The sequence below is a fragment of the Ictidomys tridecemlineatus genome, chromosome 2 (genome assembly GCF_052094955.1).
Source record: "Ictidomys tridecemlineatus isolate mIctTri1 chromosome 2, mIctTri1.hap1, whole genome shotgun sequence".
Lineage (NCBI taxonomy): Eukaryota > Metazoa > Chordata > Mammalia > Rodentia > Sciuridae > Ictidomys > Ictidomys tridecemlineatus.
This window is the reverse complement of record NC_135478.1, coordinates 214,812,695-214,834,202: the sequence shown is the minus strand read 5'-3', so window position 1 is coordinate 214,834,202 and position 21,508 is coordinate 214,812,695. Positions and strand designations below refer to the sequence as shown.

At 36.4% G+C, this 21,508-nt stretch overlaps 1 protein-coding gene across 2 annotated transcripts in view; it reads left to right on the top strand.

The window, feature by feature from the left end:
• Ptn (pleiotrophin) overlaps positions 1–21,508 on the top strand; it is a 99,179-nt gene that overhangs the window by 54,434 nt on the left and 23,237 nt on the right. For both annotated transcript variants that reach the window (XM_078040581.1, XM_078040580.1), the window contains exon 2: positions 21,147–21,262. In XM_078040581.1, coding sequence (XP_077896707.1) covers positions 21,148–21,262 — 115 coding nt within the window. In that variant the 5' untranslated portion in view covers position 21,147. The remainder of the gene's footprint in view (positions 1–21,146; positions 21,263–21,508) is intronic.

The window sequence follows — 21,508 nt, the reverse complement described above, 5'->3', positions numbered from 1 at the left end:
AAACAGCCTGTAAACCAATGTCATCTTAAATGAATGGTTGCTTCTAAAACGGCAATATCCTCTTCCAACTTCATGACTTACTAGAACTCTCATTAAGCCTTGATTTAGTCAGTTTTTTCGTCACTGTGACCAAAAGACATTGACAAGAACAACACAGAGGAGGAATAGTTTATTTTGGCTCATGGTTCCAGAGGTTCAGTCCATGGTTGGCTGACTCCATAGCTCTGGGCCCAAGTGAGGCAGGACATCATGGCAGAAGGGCCTGGTGGAGGGAAGCAGCTCAGGCCGTGGAAACCAGGAAGCAGAGACAGCTTTGCTTGCCAGGGACCAAATATAAACCCCAAAGATATTTCTCCCACTAACCTACTTCCCCCGGCCACACCCTACCTGCCTATAGTTACCACCCAGTTAATCCATACCAGTGGATTAACCAAGTGATTAGGTTAAAAACATCATAATCTATTCATTTTACCTCTGAAAATTCCTGCATTGTCTCACACATGAGCTTTTTGGGGACACCTTATATTTAAACCATAGCAAGCCCCACGAATAATTTTTTATCGCTTATTCCCTTTGGCACCTAGCTGAAGAATTTGATCTTTTTCATAATTTCCTTCCAGAAAATTTCTATTTGCAGCTCATAATTCACTTATGACAGAACAAGAATTTCTTGCCTCTTGCTTGCCTTTTAAGTTCTTATTCTAAGACTCCTTGAGTTGTGGTTTCCTTCAGCAATTGCAAATCTTTCTACTCAGTCAAAAAAACTTTTTGGATTATGCTTTAATTTCTATGTCTAGACTAGAGCTGTCTTCCAGATCCACATCTACTGTCTGCTTCACTTCAGATATCCACCTTGTGCCTCAAACTTAACATTCCAAAAGGAATTTTATTACCTCTCCTTACTTTAGTTACTTAACTTTCTTTGGGATTTAATTACTAATCTGAAATGTAGCATTAGTAAAATAATGAGAATTAGTAATAATTCTGAGAATTAAATCACATTTCATATATGTCAGATGCTTAGCATTCTGCTGCTAGGATAGACCCTGCAGGTGTGTTATGTAAGAAACTGCTCATCAACCCACATTGTCTATGTTGGCAACATATCCATCAGAAATCTGGAAGATAGCCTAGATGTATTTTCTCATAGAATATTCAATTAATTTGACAAGCCAAATAGATCTTATCTACTAAATAATCTTTCTCTTTCCCCTCTCCTCACACCTTTCAGTGTTACAATTTAAGACTTTTCCTCTCAGCTGGGCTGTCAAATGGCCCTCTCTAAGTTTCCCTGGGTCAAGCCTCATCATTCTCCATTCACTTTGTGAAGTGCCTGCTGAGTGGTTTCAGAGAAACCCACACATGACTAGGCTCCTTCTTTGCTCAAAACTCTTCATGGTTCCCTGTTTCATGAAGTGTGCACAACACTACGTTTCTCATGTCACTTTTATATAGGACAAAGAAGAGACATGAGATTAGTCCCTTCTCTCTCTGCAGTTACTTTCTCATTTCACAGTTTTTCTCATGGATGCTACAGCAACATTTAACTAGTGGATAGTATCTGGAATAGAGATCATTCTTACTTCAATCAACACATTTTCCTAAGGGTTCTTCCTTTCCTCATTTAATCTGTTATTCAAGACTAAACTCAAAATTAGTCTCTGTTGGAAGCTTTCTGTGTTATTCAACTGAGAAAAACAACTGAAAAGAGGAGAGATTATTTGGGGTCATGTTTCAGAACATGGTGAGCCAGCTCCATGGCTTTGGCCCTATTATGGTTTGGATCTTTAATGTCCTTTGAAAAGCTCATGTGTTAATGCAGAAATTTTCAGAGGTAAAATGATTTTATTATGAGAGCTCTAATCTAATAATCTGATTAATTAATAATTTGAATGGACTTCTGGATGATCACTGAAGGCAGACAGGGTGTGGCTGGAAAAAATAGGTGGGCTGCAGGTATCTCTTCCTCTGTCTTGTTTCCTGATTGCAGAAAATCGTAGCTCAAGGCCATGTTGAAGGAAAACTGCTCAACTCATGACAATCAGGAAGTAGGAAGAGGGAGGAAAGGGCCCAGGGACAAGTCATACCTTTCCAGGGCATGCCCCAGTGACCTACTTTATCCAACCATGCATGCCTCGCCTCCTACAATTTCCACCACCTTCCAGTAGTCTGTTCAGCTATCAGTGGACATTCCAGATCCAAATCTTAACATTTTTCCTTACAGTCTCTGAACATACCTAAGGAATTTTTATTATAGCAGTTTTCTCATTTTGATGCATCGTAATTTCATCAAGAGTTTTAGAAATTGAACAAATTATATTATTTTTTTGCATCTGATGAGATGATCCTGCGATTTTTTCCCCCCATTGTTTTATTACAGGTTGAAGAACCTTAATCCTAAAATCTGAAATCCAAACTGCTACAAAACCTGGAATTATTTTTAGTGCACTATAGCTATACATAATAATAGGGTTCATTTTGACATATCTATGAAAGTGTATAACATACTTTTCTCCATCCCAGTCTCGAGTATCACCCTGTTCCCTCCCTCCCTTCCTCCCCTGGATCTTCTTTTTCTACTCTATGAGAAATCCTGGAATTTTTTGAATGTAGACATAACATCACAAATGAAAGATTCCATACCTGACCTCATGTAACAGGTTGTTGTCAAAATGTGTCAAAATACACAATCTAATCAGCTTTCTCAAGGGAAAAAGGATCATTCCAGACACCTTCAGCTGAAGTCTATCTTTTTGAAACATACTCTAATTTTCCTTAAAGCATGCCCACAAAGGGTATCTTCTTATGTATATGTGAATATGTCAAAAACAAAAACAAAACAGAACAAAAATGATGATGACAATAACAAAACACAAACTGAAATCCAAAGCACTTTTCATCCAAACATTTTGGATAAAGGATACTCATCTATATTAACACTCAATTTGTAAACTGACCTTGTATCCTGAAATTGGTTTTTTTTTTAATATTTATTTTTCAGTTTTAGGTGGACACAATATCTTTTATTTATTTTATTTAGATTATTTATTTATTTATTTTATTTGTTTTTGAGGATCAAACCCAGTGCCTCATAAATGTTAGGCAAGCACTCTACCACTGAGCATAAGCCTCAGCCCCTGAAGTTATTTTTTTACTAGATTTTTTTCTTTTCTTTTCTTTCTTTTTCTTTTCTTATCTTTTCTTTCTTTTTTTGCTGGATTTGGTTTGGTTTTATACTATTTAAAAAATATGCATATTGCTTTTCAATTTTCTGTAACATCCTTGTCAGGTTTTTATTTAGTTCTGGAAGTGTCTGATTGATGTGTTTGGAAATTTTGTTATGTTGAATGTCTTCCTGATCAATATAAACCATTCTACTTAGGAAATAATCCTATATTACTAATTCTCCCTTTGTTGATGTCTAAATTGACTAATACCACTAAAATCACACCAACATTCTTATAATTAATGTTTTTGTGAAAAAACTTTTCCCATCCTTTAAAAAATATTTTTTTATCATTTATAAATAGTTAAAATATGTCTGTTTTAGGTAGCATACGTTTGAATATTGCTTGACAACTGGCTTTCTGATGGATATATTCAGTCAGTTTATATTCAGTGCAATTAATCATACGTTTAAGATTAAATATTCTTTTATATTTTTTATTTAGTTTGCTTTAAATATTCAATTTATTGTGCCTGCTTTAAGTAGTCACCTATTTAAAAATTAACAAAAAGTATCTTATATTTGTGCATGTATTTTTCCTTATTTGTGCCTTTAATTAATTCTATTCTGTAGATCTGAACTTTCATGTATCCCTAAGACAAGTGGACAAGTTGGGCATGGTGGCACACTTAAGCCTGTAATCACAGTAACTCAGGAGGTTGAGGAAGGAGTATCACAAGTTTAAACTCAGCCTCAGCAACTTAATGAGGCCTTGTCTCAACATAAAAAATTAAAAGTGCTGGGGATATGGCTCAGTGGAGGGTAAGTGTCCCTGTGTTCAATCTCCAGTATCAAGAAAAAAAAAAGACACATGGACATATATGTTTATATGTTACATGTATATGTAATACATATAAAGCAAGACTGTAGTCAAATACAGTATGTAATATTTCCAGTTAGTCTGAAGAACTTCAGTTAAAATATATTGCATAAAGAATTTACTGGCATCAAATTCTTTCAGGTTTTTAAAAATATATCATAAATTTTCAAAACATATGAATTCTATTTTGCTGTTTTTCTTTTATCTGTTGCTGTTCCACTCTCTGTCAACTTCCAATATTTTACTTAGAGACAAACAGTCATCCTCACAGTTGTTCCACCCTAAGAAGTATAACTTCTTCCTTGAGTGCTTTTAAGGTTGTTTTGTTGTTTTTCGCTTTGTTTTAGTTTTTAACAGTTTGAATATGAAGTGTCTATTTCAGATTTTCTTTGTATTTAGCGTACTTGGGAGTTGCTAAATTTCTTGGTCTTTCAGGTTGGTGCTTTGATGAATTTTAAAAGTGTTCAACTACTATCTTTAAATACTTCTGGTGGCACATGCTCTCTCGTCTCTATTTCTAGGACTCCTAACTGGAGTATATGAGACTTAATACTTCCCCATCGTTTGCTGAAGTTTTATTCATTTTTTTTAAAGTAATAGTTTATCTTAGATTGTCTCTATTGAACTATATTTAATGTTTTAACCCTCTTGTGATGCATATATTCATCTACTAATCTCATCCAGTAAACATTTCATGTGCATTTTTTTATTCCCCCTTTTCTGACTACATTTGTTATTGCAGGGTTTCTGTCTTCTCACAAGAATGGCTGTATATATTTGTCATATCCACAGCATTCTTGTCAGCTACTTCCAACATTATTGACCTTAATATTTTTTGGTCAACCATGTTATCTCTAGATTATTGTCCCATTTTATAGTTTTTCAGTGTGTACTCTTTTAAAGCTTTATTTAGTTTAATCATCAAACTTCACATATTTGATCTGTTTATTTGATGACTATTTATTTATGAATATACTTATGAAATTCCAAAATCAAGATAATGAATATGTCCATCAGCTCCAAATGTTTCCTATGCTCTTTTCTATTCTTTATCTTACCTACCACCCCACTCCCCCAAACTTCGTATCTGTGTAACTACTGATTTTCAAATTCATACATGTTGCATGTATCAAGAATCTTTTTTTTTTTGCTTAGGATAACATGGATATAGTACAAGTTATTTATCAGTTCACCGTTTGGTGGGCATTTTGATGATTTCCAGTTTGGGCTACTATAGGAAGTAAAGTAAGCTGCTATGAACATTTGTGTACAAGGCTTAATGTGGACCTAAATTTTGTCTTTCTTTCTTTCTTTTTTTTTGTGGAAAAATACCAAGTTAGTAGAGTGGTTGAGTTGCACAGTAGATGTGTTTTTTAATTCTAAGGAAATTGCCAAATGTTTTGAAAGGGGTTGCAATTGTCTAATAGGCCCACCACCAGAGTTGGATTGTGAAAGTTAATTTACATCTTTTGTCAACAGTCTTTAAATTGCATTCAGTTAAGTGGGCTGTTTAGTTGTATTACAGTGAGTTTTCCTAATGCTGTTGACTAAACAAATATTTTCATGTTAGTTGGTATATGTATTGTGGATCTTCTTTAATAGTTTTCAGTTCATTTACCTATTATATATATGTATATATCCACATATATGTGTATTTCTCTATATATCTACATATATAATATATACCAATTATATATATAAATCATATTTATATGTGATATATATATATGTATATATATATATAATATTTGTGTACTGATCTTATATCCTGCAACATTACTAATTTAGTAATGTTAGTGTACACTAAGCCTTGTACACAAATGTTCATGCAGCTTACTTTACTTCCTGTAGTAACCCAAACTGGAAAGTAGCTTTAGCATTTGATCCCATTGGCTTGGAAATATAATTCTATTTCTTACAGGCTATTTGATAATTCTATATATCAAATTATGCAACCTGGTACAGTCTTTTAGATACAACCAAGTTGTACTGGGTAAGACTTTCTACAATTTATTTGCTGCTAAGAAAATAACTGTGAAGCAAGTTCATTGTTTGTGTACCTTTTACATTTCAGGAGGGAACTCTAAACACTTCACTAGTATCATGCTCCAGTATCAATCAACTTGCACCAGACTGGTGAAAAAGAAAATTTACACAAGTTACATAAAGCAACTCTGTTACTTGCAGATAGGCAGCAAAGGATAACAGAAACCTGGAATTCATGGTGAGCCAGTCTCATGAGGCTAATGAAAGCTGTTCAGGATCGAGTCTTATTGATATGTGCCCCACAGTGTAGTGCACCTTAGGGATCCTCGAAATCCACTCTGTGTTGGGTTTTATACACACAATAAGTAAATTGTCTAGTCTAACACGTTGCAGGACTTCCTTTCTGAGACAGGAGGGAACAGAACTTGGGCTGCTATTTCCAGTTTTTCATAATCTCGGGATGTTATTTTATCAGCACATTCTACAATTACTCTTGAACTATAAACAAGGAGGGCCGAGTTAGGTCTCCGAGGCCATTCAGGGACATATCCAATAATAATTAGTTTCTTCTCTGCATCAACTTAATCGTTTTCATCAGACTAGTCAACAAATTAAGATCTCTTTTTAAAATTCTCAGTTTTCAGATGAGCACTTTGAGTAGTTATTTGACTGTGGCAGATATAGAAGAGCTTTGTCTCTGAGTTCACTCATACCACCTTAAGAAATCTGCCTTACACTCATAACCAAGATCAACCAGATAATTTTTATTCTTCACCTTCCCTCAAGTACATGGAAATGTAGGACACTCTTCATTTGCTTAGTGGTATGCCAATGAACTTGAAAATCTGCATGCTGTTTTGTTAATTATGTTTTTAATTGTGTTATTCATTTGAACAAAGAAAGTCAACAGTTATTAAAAATGCCATCTGAACTCAGCAGTTAATGAAACCATTATTTTAAAGCAATATGAAAATATGGTAACAATCCTGATAGAAAAAGTTTTATTTGAAACAGAGATTTACATATTTTAAAATATGGTCTCAGGATGTATGAGAATAGATTTGTATTTTCAGTAAACTTGGAGCATTTATCCATAACTAGTGAGTGCTAGAGATTCTTACTTTGAAAAACTGATTTGATTTGCAATATAGAAGACTTTCTTTTGTTTTTTACTGCCAATATTTAAGACACGTCCTTTTAATCTCATAAAAGAGATTTTTCCAAGAATTTTATCATAAACACTTTTGATTTTCTTACATTTTTTTTCCTCACACAAAAATATGGCATATACTGTTATTGTTTTAGTCTCCTTAAAGAGTTTGCCATCTGTAGAGTTCATTATATCATATATAATTCTCATCTGCATCTCCCTTATAATTTAGGATACTATCTTGCATACAGGAGGTGGTCACTAAATAGTCACTAATACTAATTATAATTTCAAAGTTCTACCCACTATGTACACCACATTAACTTCTTTTACTACCAAACCAAACTAACTTCAAATCGATCTCTTGATTTCTCACCTGAAACGGACTTATTGGATCCCCTTCACCTTTGGAATTACTTTCCATTCCAGATTTGCTAATTGTACTAGTCAACTTTTCATTGCTATGAGCAAAATACATGTCACAAACAATTTAGAGGAGGGAAAGTTTATTTTGGCTCATGGTTCTGAGGTCTCAGTCCATGGTGGGCCAACTCAATTGTTCTGGGCCCAAGGAGAGGCATGGTGGAAGGGCATGACAGAGGAACCAGGGTATCAAGATCCCCAAGGGCAGGCTCCCAGTGACCTAAGTTCCTCCAGCAATGCGTCACCTGCCTCACCATTCAAACCAGGATGGGCAGATTAGGTTACAGCTCTCAAAATCTAATCATTGTACATCTGAATATTCCTGCATAAACATGGGAGCTTTTGGAAGACACCTCATATTCAAACCATAGCATTTATCCTAATCTAAATCATCTTTAAATGTTGTCATATCCCCCTCTTCATGAAGCTACCTCTGATATCCCTTCAGGGAGATGTATACCCTTTCACCTTCACCATCAGAACTCCAAGGGCTGCCACTGAAGAAGCACTTACTATGTGCCTGACAAAACATCAGACATTCTATCTCATTTTAATAATATAAATCATGAGTATACATAATAAAACTCTATTTTCTATAAGTAGTGACATGATTTATTAGATGTCCTGGAAAAGCTTATGTGTGAGACAATGCAAGAAAGTATAGAGGTAAAATGACTGGGGTGAGAATTTTAACCTAATCATTACATGAATCTCCTCATAGGAATTAACTGAGGTGTGCCTGTAGGCAGGTAGGTGTGGCTGGAGGAGGTGGGTCACTGGAGGCATGCCTTTGGGGTTTCTGTTGTTCCCTGGTGAGTGGAGTCTTTCTCTCTGCTTCCTGGTGTAATGTGCCGATCCATTTTCTTCCTCCACACTCTTCTGCCATGATGTTGTGTCTCATGTTAATACCCAAGGAATAGAGTTGGCCATCTATGGACTGAGATCTCTGAAACCATGAGCCCCCAAATAAACTTTTCTTCCTCTAATTGTTCTTGTCAGGTCTTTTGGTAACAGCAATGAAAAACCTGACAAAAACAGATGGGTTAATGATAATGGAAGAAACTGATTACTTTGTCCAGATCACAGATAGAGTAAGTGATTAAGCCAATGCAGAGGAAATTGGACTGACTCCAAAATCTCATCATACTTCCGTTAGGCTTTGAGATTGGATAGATGAGTGATTTTTAAACCCATTATTATTTGACAAATAAAATCTTTCAAGGAAGTCAATGATTAAAATAGTTATAGAGGACCCGTTCTAACCAAAACTGAGATAAAGGTGGGGGAACTCGGAAGGGCACATGCCTCTCAATACACCTGCTAGGATCCTCCTAATGCTTTGCAGCAACCCGTGATGCCTCCCTTTGAAAACTCCTGTGCTCTAAAAAAAATGACTGCTTTAGCTCAACTTTGTTTTTCTAAGAGAAAATAAGAATTTGTTTTTCTGTGTGTGTGAGTGTGACTTTTGGGGCCTTGGAGCTTGCTCTTGAATCCCAATTACAGTACTTTTATAATAAAAAAATTACCCAACACTGAAATACTTAAATATCCACAGAACTGATGAACCAAAATAAGAGCAATGTCAAAGCAGTAGCCAAAGTACAATGCAAAGGACACCTGGATGAACTATTCAAATGGAGGCTGAGTCTTTGTATGATGACTATGGTTCAGCCACATTGATATGGTACATGGCCTTTTCTTCCATCTGCAATCTACCCTACCTCTTCTCCAGTCTGCTTAGTGAATCTGTCTTTCTACTAAACTCCCTCACAGCTTCAGGATTCACCCATGTCCTCTTTCTCCTTTCGAGATCTATCCCCTACTTCTGGCTACTGTCTATACTGTAACCACATTTTGTCTCTGAATATTGCAGAACAGTCACCTCCACACATTGGCTTATGTGGTCTCCACTGCCTGCAGTTTCCTTTCTTCCCTTCCTTCTTCACTTAGGTGTCAACATTGCTTTTTCTCTTTCACCTTCCATCCTACTGAACAAGATCACTGGGGCCTGTGTACTCAGATAGAGTCGTATGTGTAATAATTTCACAATATTTACTGTAGTGTAACATCATATTTATTTATCTATTTTCCCTGGATCATATTCATTTATCTATTTTAGTTCTCTGCATTTCATAAATAAGGTGGTAAAAACTGACTTAAATAAAAAACTCTTAGGGAGAGGGCTGTATCATACTGATTTCTCATATTCCCACTCCCCAACCCAGGTCTAGCTCTTAGTAGTTTCTATAAAAATTTGTTTATGAAGGTCTAATCAAAATATCCTAAAATATACTTCTCCAGTGAGTGCCACCATGCCGTTAACATGGTTCAGTCTGAAAGTTCCCTATTTCTGTAAATTAAATGTGTGCCCTACTTTATTAGTTTAACTGATATGCACTTAGTTTAAGCTGGAACTTGGATTCCTTTCTGTGCCGTGTGTAGCTGCAACTGAAGTTCTACACTCATGTACTTGGCACTTTTTAAGGCTCGGTGTTTAAATAAGGCAGCACTAGAAGACCAAAATGATTGTAGCGACAGACTTCATCACAAACATAATCTCTGCATACATGTGACCATAGAAATTGAAGGCAATGGTCAAATCATTTGACAAAAGACCAATGTAAAATGAGTGAGAGTTCAGAAGGAAAAGTATTCTATAAATAAAGAAAAATAAAATAGAAAGTACAAAATCCCCCATAAGAATACAATCCCTCAAATATAATATTGAAAACAGAAAACCACCATTTTTAGTACATTTTTAAAGCAGAATGATAAAGTAAAAATGGCATGTCTACCCAACAGTTCTTTAGACTTTGTAACCTTAAAGTTAGGCTACTCCTAACAGTTCTTTGTATTTCATAAACAAGGTAGTAAAAACTGATTTAAATAAAAAATTAAAGTCCTTTAGTTTTAAAAAAAAAAGTCAGAATTAAGATATATTTTAGCTGCTATGGCAGATAATGCTCAGGGCTCAGCATAACCCCTGGGGTGTGTTTTTACATTTCTTTGTGTTTCCCCACCTGTCTTCAATGTGATCTCAACACCATCCAGAGCTGCTGTTCTTCAGAAATCTGCCCTCCTGGGAGAGAGAGAGAGATAATTAGCCAGCAAAAATAAAGCTATAGTACAGACAACATTAATTCATGCTTGTGTGAAGACCCAAATGATGTGAATATACTTGGTATACAATCAGAGATATGAAAAATTGTGCTCTATATGTGTGCTATGAACTGCAATGCCTTCTGCTGTCATGTATAACAAATTAGAATAAAAAATTAAAAAAAATAACTCCAGGTAAGGGGTCAGAGATATGTTGGTGAGTGTTATTTTTAGATAGCTTGGTCAGTTACTTGAACCCAAGCTGGTTTTTTCTCTTCTATATTTATCTTATTCATTTATTTAACAAATACCTGACAACTATGCTGTCCTTTGAAGGACTCACTGATTACAAGAAAGTTGTATCTAAGTGAGTAAACATGTTTACTATTACATGTACACATATTAAACAGTCACACATGCGTACATACGTGTATTATCCAAAGGCTTTGATCTTCCTCAGAGGCTGTTTGGAATGCCAGCCACTCTGATATCTAGAACTTCAAAAGCCCATTGCTGGGATGGCTGAGAGCTATTCCTAAGATGAGAATTTGTGACCTGAATATGGTGGTATGGGAACCAAACACCCGTCAATCAGCTAGGGAAGAATTTTAGTTGTGTTTTGAGTATCTGCCTCACAAAACAGCTTTGTTATTTTCTACATTTTGTTTATCACGATTCTAATGTCTGATTTTGTTTTATATTGTTTAATTTTGCTTTTCACTCGATGTTTTGAAAAGAAGTAACTGTAGGAAAGAGATAATTGCTAGTATTGATAATAAAAGAAGAGAAAATGAAGGGGTCTAAAGGCATGATGGCTGGCAGACATGAAGGTCTAGACAGCTGGGGTCATTTTCTTTTCCGTTTCTCATGCTACCTGCTATGGAATCAATAACATGAGTCTCAGGTGTTTGGGAGATGTAAATGAGAACAGTCTATGGAATGGATATAGCACAGTGCACTCTGAAGGTAAAAAGATATCATTACCCCAGCAAAGTCTTCATTGAGGGTAAAATCAACTTCTGAGGCCATCAAGTTTGACCAGGTAGAAGGATTTGAGGAAGAACTTCCAATCACACAGGACAGCAGGAGCAAGAACTGGTTGATTAAAACACTGCTTCTGGGTTCAAAGAAGAGTAAGCACTTCTTTTTGGCCAAAGGTATATAGAGCAGGTATAGGAAGAGAGGGGACGAAGGAAGGGGAAGGGTGCCTGTGAGAGAGAAAGGTTTGAGCTAGTCTAGACAGCGAGGCTTCAGGGGAATACAGGTTAGAAGGAGAGAAGAAAGGCAGCAGGAGTGTGTCCAGGGACAGGACCGTGGCGTGGTGAGGTGGAGACCTGCGTTGCCAGATTTGCCCAGGAACATTCAGCATTGGCCTTCAATGATGGGATGGCGTCTATGCAGAGGGTGAGTTTGTTGCTTTAGTACAGTTAAAGGTGCAGAGGCAAGAGGGCTGCTGTGGAAGTTAGGAAAGGAAACAGAGGAAAGAAAGATGGGTCAGCCCCGTGCCAGGCACTGTCTTGCCTATTTTTTATGCAGAGTCTTTAATCCTAAAATATTGTGAGGAAGATATTATACCTATGTCTACAACTAAGGGAAATACATTTTAGAGAAAGGAAATGCTTTATTCCCCAACTCTTACTTCTTCCTCTTACAAATTGCAGCAGATAGAGTATTAAAAGAATGACAAGGGAACTAGAAAACTCTAGAATTCCCAAAGTCAATCTCCAGGTTCTTATGATTATAATCAGTTCAAGCACTAAGGGAATCATACACAACCCAAGTCCATTTTTAACTTATTTGCACTGCCAAGTAATGGCACAAACACCCACAGTTATATTATAAAGGGAAAGCCCGATACATTTCCTCTGAATACTTGTTTTAGTTGATGTATTTTTTTCCTTCCTCCTTCCTGCGTGCTTCTGTGTATTTAGAGTTCAGTTAGAAGTAGAAAGCAATTTTCGAGAAGCTTATGCATCTTTGTACAGATTAATAAGGGGCAGAGGTGAAAGGGTTCCTCTTCAAAATGAATTTCCTGCTCTATTACTAAGTCAGAAAATATAAGAGATGAATATTCTGGTATGTTGCATCTAAATAAATAATGGTCATCATTATATTTCTTGGAAAAGGTAAACATTACTTAAAATTGATTTGTTTAGTTGATATTAACTTTGAAATTATGATATTTGGTATTAACTAGATTGTGAGCTGGTAGGACTTCAGGTTTCAATGGGTTGAATCCTGTGGTCCAAGAGGAAGGATAAATTGATTTGTTAAACCTAGGAAGATTAAGTGGATATAAAGATCACAGTAGTATGGGGAGAACGAGGCCAGTTAAGAGCAAAAATGTCAAATTATTGAATTCTAGGGGAATTATAAATGTTTGGAGGAAAAAACATGATAATCCAGCCTCAGAAGAGAAGGGAGAAGATGAAAAAGTGATAATTTGGTTCCATAATGCAAAATATTAATCAGTAAGAAATACTCTCCTCCACTGGCTCTTTCTTAGTCATATGTTCAAAGCCCTGCAAGCCACCCCATCAGTCATCTTTCTACAGTCACCCTTCATCAATCATCTTTTAGATTTTTTTTCCCAAATTTATCACCATCATCAATTATTTTAATTTTGAATTTGTTTACTTACTACTTGTTCCTTTGTGAACTTTTAGCTTGTATGGCGAGGTTAGAAATCATCATCTTGATTGACTCATCTCCAATCTCAAAGTTTTTAAATAATTAAGTGGATGGATACATTCTCAACGATGATTCAATTATCAGTTAATATCAACCTAAGTCAATATATGCAAAGAACTAAAAATGAGTCCTGCAATAGAGCATATAAATATATTTGTTAACTAAATAAATACATTTCCAACTGATAAATCAATATAAGTAGTTCTTAAACTAAATTAAAATTATTACTAAGTAAGGAAATATAGGAATTGGATTATTTGACTAAAATAAACAGGAAATGATTAATAGTTTATACTCCCTAATTTCTGTCTATAAATGATTTCAATAACATTATGCAAAAGCTGGTGAAATTCTATCTTTGGCCTTAACTGTATCCCTGCTTTAAATTACTTTTTAACAAACAGAGGGAAATACAAATTAGTTGCCTTTCCCTTCTTCTTCCTGATTTTCTTTCTGTACTTTTAAATCAGAGCATAATAAACTGTAATTGGCTATTTTGCTTTTTGCACTGTAAACTTTATTGAAGCGCAAGCTTCACAAGGACAAGCCAAAATGCATATTTTGGCATTTGTCACTGGGGTATCATGAGAATATCAATCCATGGCTGGCATAGGGTGGGTGCCCTCCAAAAGTTTAGCGAAATAATGTGTTAATTTGGGGAAGAAGGAGATATGAGGATGTTTTGGGGATCTTCCTGAATCCTCATATGAAAATAGAGGGAGCAAGTTGATAGATGGTAAAACCAAAGCCATTGAGAGATTTAAAGCAAAACTGGGGGCAGATTATTTCCCACAAATATGAAAATAAAAGTGGGTGAGAGCAAATCGCTAATAGCCTCAACACCTTCAGGCTACTGGTGTCTGAGAGGAAGCTGATCAGGGAGAATTCCCAACCCTCCCCACACATCCACAAATCGTGATGAGCCAATTTGAGAATAAAAGCTAACCTACCAGGACTCCCTTTCAGGTCAGGACCTGACAGGGAGGATAAACAGCTGGGAATAAAACTGAAATTGATCAGAAGAGCACCAGAGAAATAAAGCCAAGTCCAGAGAAAAAGTATGTAGAAGAAAATTGAACCAGAACACCTCAGAAAGATAGCCATTATGTTTTAATCATAATCTTGAGGAGAAAGAGGGAGGAATCCTGTGAAATTAGAACAGCTATCTCCATGCAAACATGAACAAGAGATACATATTGAAATGAAATTGCATTCAATGTGACCATTAAAAAGAGAATACAGAGCATGAGGACTGAACCAATAACCCTACAGGCAACGAAAGCATATTTGTGTGAGCATATTTGAATATGCTCAAGAAACAGAAAAAAAAAGAACTCTGACATGTATTATTATTGTTTAGTTGTAATGTACCCTGAAAGCTCATGAGTGAGACAATGCAAGAAAGTTTGGAGGAGAAACATTTGGTTGTAAGAATCTTAACCCAATCAGTGAATTAATTCCTGTTCCATTTAATAGGGTGTGGCTGGAGGGGATGGGAATTAAGGCGTGGCTATGGGGTATATATTTTGTATCTGGAGACTGGAGTCTCTCTCTGTTTAATTACCACAATGTGAGTTGCTTCCTTCTGCCACACTCTCCCACCATGACATTTAGCCTCACCTTGAGCCCCAAAGAATGGAGCCAGCCTTCTAGGGTCTTTGAAACCGTGAGCCCTAAAATACATTTTTCCTCCTCTATAGTTGTTCTGGTCAGATCCTTTAGTCACAGCAGTGAAAAAGCTGACTAAAATACATATTGTTGCAAAATGAGCTAGAAAATATTAAGGAAGCAATTCAAATTGTTAAAGAACACCACATCCTCCTCATCAGGAAAACTCAGAAATAGGGTGGCAAAACTCAAGAATTAGAAACAAAAGTAAAATATTTTAGAAATGAATGCTAAACTAGAAGGAACCCAAGATTGAGCAAACACAAGTCATATCAATATAAGTTGAAGATAAAACAAGTAATTTTCTTTTAAATTAAAAAATATGGAAAGGATGTGAGAGAAGTCATAAATGCTCAAAATAGACAAAGAAATTTGGCCCATAATTATCTGAGAATCTCAGCCCAAAATAAACACCACTAAGCCATATGTTTGAAAAATTTTTGCACTTTAAATTATTATTAGACTTTTCAACAGACATATTTTATGATGAAAGAAAATGGGTGAACATATTTTAGACCCTTAAAGGAAGAAGCCGTGAACCATGGAGGTTACATTCAATAAATGTCACTCTTACAGATGAAAGGGCCAATTTGTTACCAATATTCGATAAATTGAATACTATTCCTACAAGCTTTTCTGTAAAAATCTACTGCAGAATGAGATTTGGATTGCCATGATAGGCACCGATATAAAAACTAGTGGTCGACATAAACATATAGCTGTTTTTATAACTAAAATAATGAGAATTCAAAAAGATGACATTGCAGGTCATGAATAAAATGTCTGAAGACAGATTATGAAGCAACTGCAAAAATTTGGGCTAAAAGAAGATGGTATATGCAAAAAGAATTTAACTGCTTTTAGAATTCATAACTGGTATTTTAATATTAATATATATGAGTTTATTTATGTAATGTAGGACAAATAAAAATATTAATTTTGTGATAGTTAATTATGTCATTTTCTATGTCCAACATCCTTATCCAGATTTGGGCTTGAAACATCATTTATTATCAAAACAAAAAGAATCCGTGTGTGAGTGACTGATTTCAGATCTGAGGCAAGATAGACCAGGGACATGTTAGCCTACCTGAGCAAGGACCTTATCCAAGATTGCAAAGGTTATGTCCAAAGAACTGAAGAGTGAACTTAGGAAAATCATACTGGCCAAAGATGGCACATTTAGAGCTTCAATAAAGATTAAGAAATGTGCTGTCTTAAAATCCCTAAAATATAAATACATTCATCAATTTATAAGATTAAAGAGGGAAAGTAATTGGCCACATTTTAATAATAATAGGAAACAAATGCATAATCTTGAAAACTAGGTGATTAAAAGGAAAGAATACAGCATTTATCCAGCATTTCTTTACAAAATGTAAACTGTATAGCAAATTATTAGACAAAGGAAAACATCTCTTTATGGAATTATCTCACATAATAAATGAAAATAAAAAGGTAGAATTAGGATCTCACCATTTGGCAAGCTCCACCAGTACCCATCAAACACCAATGGCTGCAAACATCACAGAAGAGCAAGAGCAAAATATCATGCAACTCCTGGTCAAAGGACAGGACACCACTTATAGTCTTGACAAAGAGAGAGCATCTGAGTCTGATCTGAGTCTCTGCATCTAGCTGCCAATCTGAGGCTAAACACAAGAGTATTGCAGTCCAAATTTGCAGTCATCAAAATGTAATACTATTGATTAGATGGCCCGGGTTTTGCAAAAAGTAAAAAGCAAGAAATAGAACGCAATAGAGGGCCATCCTATTTGTTAAAAGCAAATTAAAATACATGTAAAATTTGGCAAGTCTAGGGAAGGACACTGAGATAAAGCCCTTGAGTAACGCTAGGATCTAATTACTATTTAAATTACTTTTAGAGGAATGGGACTGGGATTGTGATGAGGAACACCTACTTCTGATGTCACTTTTGCTGTGATACTGCGTGAGCACTGTTGTTGTAAACTCACTTTCTTAAGTGCATTCCACATCTTGTGGCATCAACAAAGGCCAGAGACATTTCAGCATGAATGCTCACTCCTCCATTGAATGCAGAGATATTTTCCACCAGCAGAATTTTTAATGAGCATCAACTAAACCCTAGAGCTGGTCTTCAGTACTTTTATTAAAAAGAAGAGGAAGAATGTTTTTAACGCCTTGGGGGATGTAAAAGTATAGTTGTAAGGAGAGAAGCTTTTTCATGTTTCACACGAGCTTAAGTACGTCAACATATTTCCTAACTCTCAACACAGGACCTCTGGACTCAAAAGAAATACCATGGGCGAAGATCTGTGAGTTTGTATTATGCATTAAGAGTAAAGGCAAGATGAATTTGTGCCCTGATAAAGGTGAACAACCCCTTAGTTGGCCTTAATTAAATGATGTCTCTCTCCGTTTCTTTTTTGTTTTGTTTTGCATTTGGATAATACTAGATAATATAAAGTGTATGCTTGTTTTTTCATTTTCTTTCTTTCTTCTCTCTCCTCCTTTTCCTCCTCTTCTCCTTTTTCTTCTATAACAAACATTTAAGTAAAGAAGATGTAAGGGCAAACCAATTTTGCTCATCAGCTAATAATATATTTCTTCATATTTGGAATCATCTATATGTCTGCGTCTTGCTATCATTATGACAATCCTCATTAGCAGTTATACTACTGTCCTACATGGTATGTCCACTTCACAGATATGAAGAATAACTCCATTCGTTAGCGTTTTCCAAGATACTCCCCCAAAGTAAAGGGTGGTGTTGAGGTTTTAGCCAAAACTTCTGCCTTGAAATCCCATATTAATCCATTCCAACAGATCCCCAGGGGATAGTAGTCCCACCATCCCTGTCTTGAGTTTACACCAGATGTCACAATCTTAAAAATTCTAGATCCCATTGCAATGCTTTAGGAAAAGTGAGCTCTTTTCTCCTAATCAGCTATTTCTCCAGAGAAGAGATTGGCTCTTAATAAGTGAGCACTGTCCCCTAGGGTTAGTTTCCTGTAGATGAATCCTTGAGCTTCAGACTTCATTGAGATAACGATAACTTCCGGACACCACCATTCTTCTGTGGCAATGTTCAACTCAGTTGTTAAACTGTAGGAAATTACATCTTTTGGGGCATGTGCAAGAAAGAAGGCTGTCAAAGGAGGGGGTGAGAAATAAGTAAATAAGCCTCATTCTCCCACTGGTCAGTTTGTTAAGCACAAAGTTTATGCTACTAGGCTCACTTGGCACCTCAACACCACCCTTTACTTTTGGGGAGTATCTTGGAAAAATCCCAACCAATGGAAAATCCCAACCTTTGCTGGGGAACAGGCAGGGTTAAACTCTACACCGGGAGAGCTTTTGCCTTCACCTGGTGCTTAGGACAAATGAACAATCAACTATGCAAATACCACAAGCAAGGGGAACTATTTATCTGCACATATACTGATTGCTCAAGTATTTACTAGGACAGGGAGGCACCAGCAGGCTAATTGGGTATTGTTGAGGCACATTTGATGTCTGGGATAATTTTAATAATCCCATTTCCAAACCTCTTGCTCTTTTCTTTTAAATAACTTTTATTCCTTTTTATCTACCCAGAAAATCTAAGTTCTCAAGATACAGACTTAAGTAGCATGAGGGGCAAAGGAGGAGGAAAAGGAAGGGAGGATGCAAAGAAGAAACAGAAGCCTGGGCTGCACACGTCTGGCGCAGGCAGCTCACGGCAAACGTGGGCTTGTGCGCAGTTTTTCCTTAGAATATTTAAGGGCTGAAATTCGCAGCTGACCCACTCCTTAAAATTCTAAATTGCTCTGAATCAATATCAGAAGCAGGCAGAGCACATTTTCCTTGGACCATCTCTCCAACTCTCATCCCAGTTCCCATCCCTCCTTCTTTCTACTCAATTCATAGTTCAGTTATGAGCATTCATTTAGTGGATCACTTTGGGACTCAAAAATTCACGTGAGAAGGAAATTCTTGGTCTGCGTGGCTTTTTATCCTCTTCTCAATAAGTGAATATAACTTGCTTAAGAGATCTTGAAAATAACGTTGAAAGTAAGAGGTTTGCAATGTAAAACTAGAAATGCTGAGGTTTGAGTTTGTGTACAACAGCTCCTTTGTTTCCACAGCTCTGGTGTATGTGTGTGCGTGTGTGTTCGTGTGAGTGCATGTTATTGTGCTATTTGTGGAAGGTGGAGTTTGCTCCACTTCTGCCCAAGTGACCATGGTTCCCTGGAGGACTCCAAGGTGCTTCTCACCCCTCTTCCTGTACATGTGCTACCAGAGTAGGGTGGATCGTCCCATTCCTTGGTCAGAAATTTTCCTTAGGAGCTGTATGTTCTCAGTGGGAATTTCCAAATTCTCGTAGTAATCTAATTCACAATAGGCTAAACACTTCAGGTGTTCCTAGGTAATTGTTAAACATGAAGGCAAATCCATGGGGTGTTTTGGAAAGAAATTCATTAAAATTTAAAAGTTCAAAGCTGAAAAGTTGGTTGAGTTTTAAGAAAAGTCAAATGAAAAGGTGACAAAACCTCAAATGAACAGTTTTGCTTGCCAAAGTGGTTAGTCACCGAAAGAAGGCTCTCCATCAGCCTTAGGAGAAAGTTGGAAGACATCCATTTTGGTTCACTTTACCACTAATAGTTTTAAATGCTATGTGAATGTTATGAAAATTGTAATCATAGAGATGCCCAGGGTACTCAACTGTGAGAACTCTTACAAGACTTGGAAAACAGCACATCTAGATTGGCTTCTTATGTTATTCATGCCCCATGAAAAGCACAGGGAGAAAAAAAAACAAACCCTCGGAATCAATAAGAACCTTCCTGTGTGACCATTATTTGGGCACAATCATAAAAATTTAGTATTAGGAAGAATGAAACATCCAATATTAGAGTGTAGAAAGTGATGGAGATGGTTGGTGAATAGCTCGCCAGGGTACGTGACTCAATGAAATGACAAAATGACCAAAACATTAATTTTAATTCTGAAGTGAAATGAGCCTTATTCATACAATGGATCCCAAGTGATTGGTTGAAAAATAAAGACTAAAAAGAGACAGCATATCCAATGTCCCTGAAGTAGGGACAAATTCGCCAAAAATGGTATCATTTCATAGATATTTTTTGAATGAGAATAAAGTGGTCTCAATATTTTATATATATGAAAGGTTTTATTTGGATTAGAGTATAAAAACAGCTAAAGTCATCTATTGCCACATTTGGAATAAGAAGTGCTCCGAGCTAATGACCATAGACATTTGATCCCCTGGGTGGCCCTGGGCCTTCCACTGAGACTTCTTTCAGGGGTGTATTGGCGATGTGACCTATATCTATATGATACCAGTTTGTCACAAGTGGCTTCAAGATCTAGAGGGTCTTTCTAATGTTATCTGGGGATTTTGATTCAAGTCAAATGTGGAGGAGAATTTCAATTATGAGTGAATATAATGACACCTCTCTGCATCCTAGAATTTAGAGACTCTTGAGAACATAAGTTCAGAGCTGGTGCTGCCTGTGTCACAGGTGTGCTAGTTTTACTTCTGTGCTCCAATCTGTGGTCGATGAATGAATACCGGAATAATGATGAGTGAAAAGATCCGGGGAAGCAATAAAACTATCAAAGCCATTAGTTATTAGCAATGCATCTAAAGAGAAGAAGTAAACATAGAACTTGTATGAGACAATCTTTCATTATTCAAATGAGCCCTGTGAACTACAATGCCCTGGTTGTTTCTAGGAATTATCAGGAATTCTGAAGATGGTTGTAGCTGTTGATGTTACCAAGTGATGCTGCCAGCAAAATTTGCTATAGGAGTCTGCTAAAATACATGTCTTCAAAATTCTTTCACTTCCATAATTCCTGGAATTATGTGGAAAACTTGCATTTTATCTGTAAATACTTGACTGGTCACAGAAGATCATGTATTTCGGCAGCTACTGGGGAGAAGAGATAAAATTCTGCTTATAATAGTTGACATGCACCTTTCTGAAAGCCAACATTCCACTAGTGTAAAGTGGAGCCCTTCCTTCATGAAGGGGTTCCAGGTCTCTCTGTCTGAGGTTGACATCTCTGTTTCTTCTTTCTCTCGTTATTCCTAGAATGCAGTCCCAACAGTACCAGCAGCAGCGTCGAAAATTTGCAGCTGTCTTCTTGGCATTCATTTTCATTTTGGCCGCTGTGGACACTGCTGAGGCAGGGAAGAAGGAGAAACCAGGTAAGCAGCAGAGTTAGGATGAGATGCCTCATTGATAAATAGCCATTGAACCCAGCTCCCTGCCTTTGTTCCCAGCTCCCTTGCCTTTAATCCCTCCTCCCCCCCCCCCTTTTTTTTCTTTCTTTCTTCTAATTATTTAGAAGCAGCAGAGACATCTCCCTTATTTTTTCCTCACTGCAGGTTCTGGAATATGATCCTATTAGGGGGTCCCTGTATAGAACATTGACTATTAATCAGGTGCTTTTA